Source organism: Chlamydomonas reinhardtii, chromosome 17 (assembly GCF_000002595.2).
Source record: "Chlamydomonas reinhardtii strain CC-503 cw92 mt+ chromosome 17, whole genome shotgun sequence".
In the NCBI taxonomy this organism is placed as follows: Eukaryota; Viridiplantae; Chlorophyta; class Chlorophyceae; order Chlamydomonadales; family Chlamydomonadaceae; genus Chlamydomonas; species Chlamydomonas reinhardtii.
In genome coordinates, this window is record NC_057020.1 from 5,101,077 (window position 1) to 5,111,547 (window position 10,471).

Genomic DNA, 10,471 nt, shown 5'->3' on the forward strand with positions numbered 1-10,471 from the left:
CGGCGACGACGACGGCGGCGGCGCGCAGGCGGCAGCGGAGGATGAGGAGTACACAATTGTGGAGACGGATACGCCGGCGGCGGCAGCCGCAGCCGCCAGTGCTGCGAGTGGCGGCAAGGCCGGGGGCGCTGGCGGCAAAGGGCAGGGCGCCGCAGCGGCCGGTGGCAAGGGCGCGGGTGCTGGTGGCGGCGCCGCCGCCGCTGCAGGCGGCAAGGGGCAAGTGCCGGCTGCCGGCGGCAAGGGCGGCGCGGGGGCACCGGCGGAGAAGGGTGCCAAGGGCGGGGCAGCGGGCGCGGGTGCTGGCGCCGCCGGGAAGGGCGGCGCAGCGGGAGGCAAGGGCGGCGCGGGCGGCGCTGGCGGCAAGGGCGCTGCCGCCGCCGCTGCGGCTGCCGCCGCCGCCGCCGCCGCGCCGACTCCCTCGTCGCGAGGCAAGAAGGGCAAAGCGGCCAAAGCCAAGGACAAATACGCGGACCAGGTTCGTGCGTGTCAATCTGGGGGAACGGGGACGTGCAGTTTCGTGCATTTCAAGAACGTGTGATTCCAAGAGCGTGTGGCGATTGTTGGAGCCGCCCTGCTCGCCGCCATGTGTCCGATCGCGCCGGCTCAAAGTTTACACGCGAACGGCGTTCATGGGACGGCTTCGCGTGCCATATGTGAAGGCATGTTGGCATTGCTCCACACATACGGTACACACACTTACTGTCTTTCCCCCTCTCTCACCCTACAGTAACCATATAACTGTAACTCCCTCGCCTCACCAACAGGATGAGGAGGAGCGCGCGCTGGCGCTGGCTGTGCTGGGCAGTGCGGGCGACAAGAAGAGCCGCTCGGACCGACGCAAGGAGCGCAAGGAGAAGCGCGAGGCCAGCCGCACAGAGGGCCGCGCAGCCACGGCGGGGGACGAGGAGGAGCGGCAGCAGGTGCGGGCGTGTGGCTGTGTGTGTGTGTGTGTGTGTGTGCGGGGGGGCGGGCGGGGTGGGAGGTGTGGAGGTGGGGTGGAAGTGTGGGGTTGGGGATGGGGCTGCCGTGAGTTGCCTGCGCTTGCTTGTCGAGTGTGTTTTGCTGCCTGGCCGCAGCGGATAACTGCATCACGGTACGGTATAGGGATACCATCCTTAAAGAAGTAGGGAAATTCTTTCATAATGGCGTCCCTCCATTTCCCCACAGGCCATCGAGCGCGCGACTGGCAAGCAGTTTGCGCGCATCGAAGAGGAGGAGGAGACGGAGGAGCCGTCGGAGGAGGGGGCGCAGCAGCACGGGCAGCACGGGCAGGAGGGGCAGCAGCAGCAGGAGGGCCAGCAGCAGGAGGCGGGCGGGGAAAAGCCGGACAAGGCGGAGGGCGGTGAGGGGGGTGAGGACGACGACGATGATGATGATGACGAGCCGGTTCCAGATGAGGCCGCCACTGGTGCGTGTGCGTGTGTGTTTCTGTGCACGCGTGCGCTTTCACTTGTGGGAGGTAGGGCTCGCGTGTGTTTTGAGGGGCCCAGTGACACGCACCCCACAACACACAGCCCCATCCCGCCTCCGTATGGAATCGGTACAACACCCACCTAGTTTAGGTCGCAGGGAACCCAGCCCCCCCTGTGTGGACTTCACGGACAGCGGTAACAACGCGCCTGCTATGCTACTGTTCCTGGCTACGCCTTCACTTCCTCAACAATCATAAACGCAACCCGCCCCGCCCCCCCCCCACACACACACACCACCCCATCCCAGAGGCTGAGCGCGCCGAGATCGCGGCGCTGCTGGCTGAGGAGGCGGCCGACGGCGGCGCCGCCGCCACCGCGGGCGGCGGCGCGGGCACGGGCGGCCTGACGGAGGACGACGCGGCGCGCCTGTCTGTGCTGGACAGCCTCACGGGCGTGCCGCGTCCGGACGGGTCGGACCTGCTGCTGTTCGCGGTGCCGGTGTGCGGGCCCTACACCGCGCTGCAGGCGTACAAGTACAAGGTCAAGGTCACGCCGGGTGGGTGGCTGGGCGGGAGGGCAGGAGGGCAGGGGGTTTGGAGGGCAGGGGGGTTGGGGGTTGGGCGGTTGGGGTGCGGGGGTCAGGGTTTTTGGGGGGGGGGGGCAGGGGTTGGGGATGGGGGTGGGAGTTTGGGGTTCGCGGCAGGGCGGCTGGGCTTGCGGTTTTGGGGGAGGGGGCAGGAGGTTTGGCGGCCAGTATTCGGTTTGGGGTTTGGGGTGCGGAGGTAGGGGAGGTAGGGGGAGGCAGGGAGGTAGGGCGAGGCAGGGAGGTAGGTTCCTTACCACACAGTAGCATCCAAACCCAACACCCCCAACCCCAACCACAACCCACCATCACCAAACAAAACAAAACAAAACACAACACGAACACCGCACACGCGCAGGCACGGTCAAGAAGGGCCGCGCCGCCCGGCAGGCGCTGGAGCTGCTGTCGCGCGCGCCCGAGGCGCCGCCGCGGGAGCGCGACCTGCTGCGGGCTCTCCCCGAGATGGATGCTATTAACGCGCTGGTGGGCCCGGGCGTAAAGCTGTCCATGCCGGGCCTTCAGAAGCTCAAGGCCGATGACAAGAAGAGCAAGAAGGCGGCGGCGAAGGCGCGCGTGGGCGGCGGAGGCGGCGGCGGGAAGGGGGAGGAGTAGCAGGGCGGGGTTGCAAGGATGTTTGGGAAAGCGGTACAGGATGCACTGGGGTGGGGCAGCGGAGGCGGTGGGTTGGGGGGAGGGGAGGTTGTGGTTGTGGTTGCGGGAATTGAACATGTGTGGGTGGGGTGGGGTGGGGTGGGAGGGGTGGGAGGGGTGGGAGGGTGAGGAGAGGGGCGGTGGTCGCCGCGACGACCCCACCAGCAGCGGCGCGGCGGAGCGGAGTTGTGTGTGTTGGCGCCAGATGCCAGGCCCAGGAACACTGCTGTGTACCGGTAGCTAACTGCGTTGCCCCGTATTTGTTAGTGAGGTATCTATCGTTTGAGGATGAAGGGATGCATGTCAGTGCTAAAGAGATAGCAACGCACGCCAAGGGTCCTGGCCGCTTTGCAAAGCCGCGCACAGGCTGTGCCGCGGCCTCCCGGCGGAGTTTTGACAACCGTGCATGTAGGCGGTAGCAGCTGTCGATGATGGCTGCAGCAGGCTGAGCAGAGGCGGCAGTAGGGGGCCCCACTGCTCAGCAATGGGCCCCCCACAGTAGTGGAGCAGGGACGGGGGGCGGTGGAGGGCAGGAGGGGCTACATGTGCCTGTCCCATGCATGGCATCGACTGTCCATGTCGTGAAGATGCTTAAGACTCGTGTCCTGCAAAGCCTTTCAGATACAGCAGCAGGCATGCGCGTCCTCGACTCCTCACCCGCTCTGCGCCTCGGACCCTGGGAAGCGGACTGCGTTGAGGACGCGGTGAACGTGTCACCCAACCACCCCTGGCCACCCGTTGTCTTCGTCACCTCACCCACGTTGGCCCGTGCATCGCGCCGCATAACCCCGACGCAGCCATGCACATGTAACCCCGGACCGCCACCATGCGACCCCAGGCCGTTGATATTCCCGACCCGTGACTGGCCAGGGCCCGAGTGTTTGGGGTGCGAGCAACCCCTGCAAAACTGGAGACGGAGGGCATCGATCCCCCTACCTCCCGCAGATTGCAGGCGCTTTGCGTCAGATGCGAAGCGGGCGCTCTACCAATTGAGCTACGACCCCAGGGCACCCTCCCGGTTGTGGAAGAGGGTGTGATGCACTAGCTGAGAATCGAACTCAGGTCTGGCCCGCGATGCATGTGGTGAGGGGCGGACCCGAGAGAGGACGCCCCACAGCTCACCAGCATTGGCAGGGGCCTATGCTACCACTATACCACTAGTGCATGGCCGCACAAGGACGCGACAGGGCCGGGACCTGCAGGTGGACTGTGAAGTCCGAGGGGCGGGGCAAGTGAGGGCAGCAGGTGGCCCTGGGCGGGGTGGCGCTGGTGTCCTTTGGATGGCATTCAGCATGCCAGGGCCAGAGCGGTGCCTGATGGCAGGCAAGGGCTAGGTGTGACAGAGCAGACCCGGCCAGTTCTTGATTCGGTCAGGGAATGGATGTGTATTGTTGACCTTCGGCCATGCCTAGCTTGCCTATCCCGCTGCTGCCATGGTGTGCCAAGCAGGGCCACAAATAGGCTAGCTGTCCGCACACGCCTGCTTGTGCCACCGCCAGTGCTCTGTCCAGTGCGCCTGCCAAACGGTTTTCCTGGCCTGCATGTGATGCCACGCATTCTCCATTGCATTCAATGCCACCAGGGCCACCACGTTTCCCACACTGCCCCACTGCTGCACATTGGTGGGGTCCGGGCCAGGCCTTCACAGTCCACCTGCAGGGCGGCTTCGTGCGTGGCGGGCCCTGCTGTGTCCCTCATCGGCCATGCACTGCCGTAGTGGTACAGTGGTAGCATAGGCCCCTGCCAATGTTGATGACCTGTGGGGCAGTCCCGCACGAGTCTGCCTCCTCACAACATGCGTCTTGCATTCGCATTCACTCGCAAGCACTTCGTATGCACCACCGGCCGGAGCCAAGTTTGATTCTGTGCAGGGTGTGCATGTTCTCACACTCGAGGTGCCCTTGGGGTCGTAGCTCAAATGGTAGAGCGCCCGCTTAGCACCTGTTGCAAGCGCCTGCAATCTGCGGGAGGTAGGGTGATCGATGCCCTCCGACTCCACTTTTCACAAGGTCTCTATGCCACTTTTCTTCTGGACTCCGTGCCCAAGCGCACTTGAAGCTGAATGTTGGAGGTGCGGCCCTTGCAGGCCACCGAGTCTCCCCACGGGGTCTCCCCATGTGCACTCAAAAAGCATCAGGCGCATGATTGCAAGGAGCCAATGGGAAACATTTTGCTGCACAGGGGAGGCGTGGGGAGGGGTGTTGATTGTTGAGGCGTGGGGAGTGCTGCGAGGTGGGAGAGGTGCGCCAGGAGCAGCTGGCGATGGTGGTGGCAGTGGATGTGCACAGTGGGTGGCACAGGTAGGCTAGAGGGGGGCCCTGTGCATTCTGTGCTTGACCCCCTACACGCCCTGAGGTCTGCATGTCCTCACCGTGCACGCCTCCCCCACCCTCCCCCACCCTCCCCCACCCATACCAGCGCCCCCCACATACCTCCCGCGCCTGCCCCCACATGGCAAAACGTTCACCGCTGGCTCCCTGCAAGCTCCGCGCCCGATGCGATTCGAACGCACGCGGGGAGACCCCACGGCCTTAGCAGGGCCGCGCCTTAACCACTCGGCCACAGGCGCAGTGGGGGCACAATGCCACTGCTAAGAGACACAGCCGAATCTGAAACTGGAGTCGGACGATCCCCCTACCTCCCGCAGATTGCAAGCGCTTTGCGTCAGATGCGAAGCGGGCGCTCTACCAATTGAGCTACGACCCCAGGGCACCCTCCCGGTTGTGGAAGACCCCCTACACGCCCTGAGGTCTGCATGTCCTCACCGTGCACGCCTCCCCCACCCTCCCCCACCCTCCCCCAGCCATAACAGAGCCCCCCACATACCTCCCGCGCCTGCCCCCACATGGAAAAACGTTCACCGCTGGCTCCCTGCAAGCTCCGCGCCCGATGCGATTCGAACGCACGCGGGGAGACCCCACGGCCTTAGCAGGGCCGCGCCTTAACCACTCGGCCACAGGCGCAGTGCGGGCAGAAGCCCGCTGCTAGGGCAGAGAGCCCCGTCAGAAACTGGAGTCGGAGGGCATCGATCCCCCTACCTCCCGCAGATTGCAGGCGCTTTGCGTCAGATGCGAAGCGGGCGCTCTACCAATTGAGCTACGACCCCCAGGGCACCCTCCCGGTTGTGGAAGAGGGTGTGCTGCACTAGCTGAGAATCGAACTCAGGTCTGGCCCGCGATGCATGTGGTGAGGGGCGGACCGAGAGAGGACGCCCCACAGCTCACCAGCATTGGCAGGGGCCTATGCTACCACTATACCACTAGTGCATGGCCGCACAAGGACGCGACAGGGCCGGGACCTGCAGGTGGACTGTGAAGTCCGAGGGGCGGGGCAAGTGGGGGCAGCAGGTGGCCCTGGGCGGGGTGGCGCTGGTGTCCTTTGGATGGCATTCAGCATGCCAGGGCCAGAGCGGTGCCTGATGGCAGGCAGGGGGTAGGTGTAACAGAACAGACCCGGCTGGTTCTTGACGTGCAGATGCTGCTACTGCCGCTGCCGCTGCCTGACCCGTTTATATGGTAGTTGAGGCGGAGCCCCCTCAAACGCTAAGTACTAGGCAGTTTGGGCCCCCTGGATGCCGTGGGCGAGGACATGATAATTGCTGCTGGGCATGCTTTTACCGCTTCTACCCACTGCATGCGCTTGGTCCTTAACACTCAGCGGGCCAGGCACCAGCATCCTGGTGAGTGGTGACCCGAGTCACCCAACCAATGAACGCCATCAAACATACGGCAATGCGGTGGCGGCGTACCACGCGAGTGAAGCCACCCCCGGCACCGTACAGTACATGCCGCACAATCCCTTAAACACAGGCTACAGGTAGGCCACACCTTCAGAGCACCATGCTCCCACGAGCCAAGTGTTCCGGGCTACAACCAGTCATCGCAAACTGGCCTGCGGATGTTCGCTGTCACAGCGCGCGCGGCGGCACATACACACAACGGCACAGCCTGCACCTTACTTGTCAGCGTGCAGCCGCACTTCACTTCGTGCCGGTGCAAGTCCGCAGCAGGTTGGCGCAACTCACTTGCGCTTCTCAGCGCGCACGCCAGCTCAGGTGATAAATGTACCTGCCCAGTCCTTGATTGGCGGGAACTCTGCAGCTCCGTTCCAAGACTTTGCAGCCTTGCCACCCCTTTCAGTGCTTGCCACCAGGCACACGAGCACTGCAATAAACCAGGCACACTAGGGCAGGATAAATCCCACAAGTCACAACACACTCAGTGCCCAACCTGTACGTACCGCCTACCGTGCACCCTGCATAAAGTGCGAACGACAGCACAGACCACCCAACCGGTCATCTTTCAGCAGTCCTGAGCAGTCCCCAGCAAGGAAAGCCCCTACCACCCGCCGTGCAAGGCGCCATGTACGACCTATACCCAGGTGGGTCTCCCAGTCAGTATCCCCCTCCTTCCAAACCAACCCACACGCTCCTACTGGGGTTGCACTGCGCGGGGACCAATCAACTTTCCCCCGCATCCCCAGCAGATGACCGCTGGTGCTCGCACCTGCTGTCTGGACGACCTGAACAATCATGCTGCAATCAATCTCGCTCTCCAGCAACGCTTCACTTCTGTTACTGTTGTGCAACAGCACCGTGAGGACCAACGAAGCAATCGAACAATAATGCTCACCAGCACAATACATACAGTAGGCTTCACTTACACTTTCTGCGGGCCCCACATGAACCCACGCTTGCGCTGCCTGAGCCCAGAGAGCCCCCCCCCCCACCCCACCACACACACACGTACGACTCCATGCACTCGCAAGCAATGCATCAGCGACGCGCGCTGCAAGTAATACGGCGCTCTCGCCATCCCCCACACACAAGTTTTGCACGCTCTCCTCACCCAGCTGCGCCCTCCCCCTTCCCCGCCCACACACCCCGCCGCCGCCGACAGCTGCCCCTGCCGAGTGGCTGCACAACGAGGACCAAGGTCATGCGTCCTGCTGGCCACCGCTCTGCTCCCACCCAAACCTCCTGCCGCCGTCCAGCTCCTCCATCCCACACCCGCGGGGGCTGTAGCGGCAGTAGCTCCGGCTCCGGCCCTGGCGGCTGCTGCTGCTCATCACGTGTTCGGCCCAGCAGGTCCGCCGGCTCTGTCCAGCAGCGCTCCCGCAGCCGCGGTGCCGGTGGCAGTAGCAGCAGCAGCAGCAGCCTGGAGCTGTGTGAGCTGCAACACCTGCATGCATGTGTGTGTTTGTGTGTGTGCGCGTGTGTGTGTGTGTGTGTGTGTGTATGTGTGTGTGTGTGTGTGTGTCAAGGGGTGGGGCGGTGCAGGCAGGGGTATTATGTAAGGTGTTTGGAGTGGGGTTCGTGGGACTTGATAGCCAAGAGGTGAATGCGCATTCCCCTCTCAAAGCCGAATCCATTCCCCTCGCCAAGCCCCCCAAGCGCCAACGGGCGCTCTCGCTCCCCGCCTTTGCCTCCTATCTCGCCCCCTACCTCACGGCACGCAGTCTCACGCACCTGGCCTGACACTGCCTCCAGTTGCCGCTGCAGCTGAGCCATAGTCGCCACCAGCTCCGACAGCGAGGGCCCGCCGGCGGCGCCATCGTAGCCCTCCAGATGACCGGCAGCAGCAGTGGCAGCAGCAGTGGCAGTAGCAGTGGCAGTGGCAGTAGCAGGGGCAGTAGCAGGGGCAGTGGCAGCAGCAGCGGCAGCAGAAGCCGCGGCTACCACGGCGCCAGCGAGCGAGCGCTGCTGCTGGCCCTGCGCGTGCGCCGCTTGCGCCTGCTGCTGCTCCTTCGCCTTCTGCTCCTTCGCCTGCTGCTGCTGCTCGTGCAGCTGCTGTTCGTGCTGCTGCTGCTGCTGCTGCTGGTGCGCGGCCGCGGCCTTGGCGCGAAACATCTGTGCCGCGGCTATGGCGCCCTCCAGCCGAAACGCCTTGTTGATAGCAGCGTCGATCTGTGTTAGGGAAAGGAAAGGCAGCGCGCATTAAGTTTGGGGTGGTGTCAAAGAGAGGAGACTATGAAATCCCTCATCACGCGCGCAAATGTGTATGCCCTAACGCGCCTCCAGGCGCCCCGACCTTGCTCAGCCACGCAAGGGAGCCGTGCTGCTGACATGCATTCACACAGCCACAGCCACAGCCACAGCCACAGACACACACAGCCACAGCCACAGCCACAGACACACACAGCCACAGCCACAGCCACAGACACACACACACACACACACACACACACACACACACACACACACACACACACACACACACACACACACACACACACACACACACACACACACACACCTGCGCCGGGGACAGGTAGCTCCTCGACGCCTTGTGCCGGTTGCCCAGGGCCCGCGACAGCTGCTCCCAGCGACCGAACAGCTCCTCAAACCGCATAGGCGCCACACGCGGGCCGCCAGCCCCGCCGCCGCCAACGCCGCCGCCTGCGGCCGCTGCGCCTCCTGCCAGTGTTCCTCCAACCGCCGCTGCCAGCACGCCAGCAAAGCCGCCCGCAAGCCCCCCTCTTCCTCCGCCTCCGCCTCCTCCTCCGCTTCGTCCTCCGTCGCCGCCGCCTCCGTCGCCACCATCACCTGCCAGCACCAGCGCTTCCGCCGCTGGCGGCGGCGGCGCGGCGTCAGCGGGCCTGCCAGAGGAGCCAAGCCGGGACGGCGGCGCCGGCGGCTTGTGGAAGGAAGACAACGAAGAGTCGGCGGGGCTGTGCACGAGGAAAGATACCCCGCCGGCCTTAGCCGAGGACACCGCAGCAGGACCGCCGGCGTCGGCACCGCCCCTTGCAGCTGCCGCTGCTGCTGCCGTCGCTGCTGCTGCCGTCCCTTCGCCAGACGAAGCCGGTCTTCCGTCCACGGCTGCAACAGCGGCTGCGACCGCCGCGGCCGGCGGGCTGTCGAATCCTTTGCTGTCGCCCGCCCCCGCCCCCGCCCCCGCCCCCGCCCCCGCCCCCGCCCCCGCCCCCGCCCCCGCCCCCGCCCCCGCCCCCGCCCAGGCTTCCGGGGCAGCGGCAGTAGCAGGAGGCGGCACCGCCGGCGGCTCCTCTGCTGCTGGTGCGCTCACGTCTGCCCACCAGTCCGCCCACCTCCCCGCCCACACGCGCGCCGCACCCACGAACAGCGACCACACGCACACAGCCACCTGCGCGTGGGGCGTGGGGCGCGTGGGTCGCGTGGGTCGCGTGGGGCGTGTGGGGCGTGGGGCGTGTGGGGCATGGAGCGTGTGGGGCGTGTGGGAACGGAGCGTGGGGCGTGTGGGCATGGAGCGTGGGGCGGCGGAGCAGTGTTGGAGAGGAGCGGTGTGGAGCGGCGGAGCGGAGCGCATTCCGTACCGTCGTTGTGTTGGTATGATGCACAGGCAGGGATGCGTGAGAGGGCGCATTACATTGTGTGGGTCGTCGGGCTTACATGGCTGCTGGCCAGGATTGTTGAGGTGGCATCCCGGGGCATCCAGGTATGCATGGCACACACCCGCTGGCATCACCAGCATAATTTGCCGAACGACGAAGACTGCCCCGCCATTTAAACACCGCCCGTCCGTGTTCGCGATTCCTTCTCTTTCCTGGACGGGGTGCCTCATACTGTTGTCTCCCTCTCCCTCTCCCTCTCCCTCTCCCTCTCCCTCTCCCTCTCCCTCTCCCTCTCCCTCTCCCTCTCAGAATAAGTACATCTACACCATCGACGATGACTGCTTCGTGGCCAAGGACCCCTCGGGCAAGCCCATCAACGTCCTGGAGCAGCACATCAAGAACCTGCTGTCCCCCTCGACTCCCTTCTTCTTCAACACCCTGTACGACCCCTACCGTGAGGGCACTGACTTCGTGCGCGGCTACCCCTTCAGCCTGCGCGAGGGTGTCACCACGG

The 10,471-nt window shown here is 65.0% G+C and overlaps 2 protein-coding genes across 3 annotated transcripts in view; one reads left to right on the forward strand and one right to left on the reverse strand.

Moving 5' to 3' along the window:
• The window catches only part of CHLRE_17g734961v5 (uncharacterized protein), a 15,010-nt gene extending 11,541 nt beyond the window's left edge, over positions 1–3,469 (forward strand). For both annotated transcript variants that reach the window (XM_043072525.1, XM_043072526.1), the window contains exons 15-19: positions 29–475; positions 765–920; positions 1,168–1,408; positions 1,720–1,968; positions 2,354–3,469. In XM_043072525.1, coding sequence (XP_042914984.1) covers positions 29–475; positions 765–920; positions 1,168–1,408; positions 1,720–1,968; positions 2,354–2,607 — 1,347 coding nt within the window. In that variant the 3' untranslated portion in view covers positions 2,608–3,469. The remainder of the gene's footprint in view (positions 1–28; positions 476–764; positions 921–1,167; positions 1,409–1,719; positions 1,969–2,353) is intronic.
• Positions 3,470–6,233: 2,764 nt separating this feature from the next.
• CHLRE_17g735021v5 (uncharacterized protein) overlaps positions 6,234–10,471 on the reverse strand; it is a 22,376-nt gene continuing 18,138 nt past the window's right edge. Inside the window, exons 21-23 of the mRNA XM_043072527.1 lie at positions 8,901–9,749; positions 8,114–8,551; positions 6,234–7,826 (exon numbers count right to left, since the gene is read on the reverse strand). Of these exons, the coding sequence (XP_042914986.1) occupies positions 7,713–7,826; positions 8,114–8,551; positions 8,901–9,749 (1,401 nt within the window). The 3' untranslated portion in view covers positions 6,234–7,712. The remainder of the gene's footprint in view (positions 7,827–8,113; positions 8,552–8,900; positions 9,750–10,471) is intronic.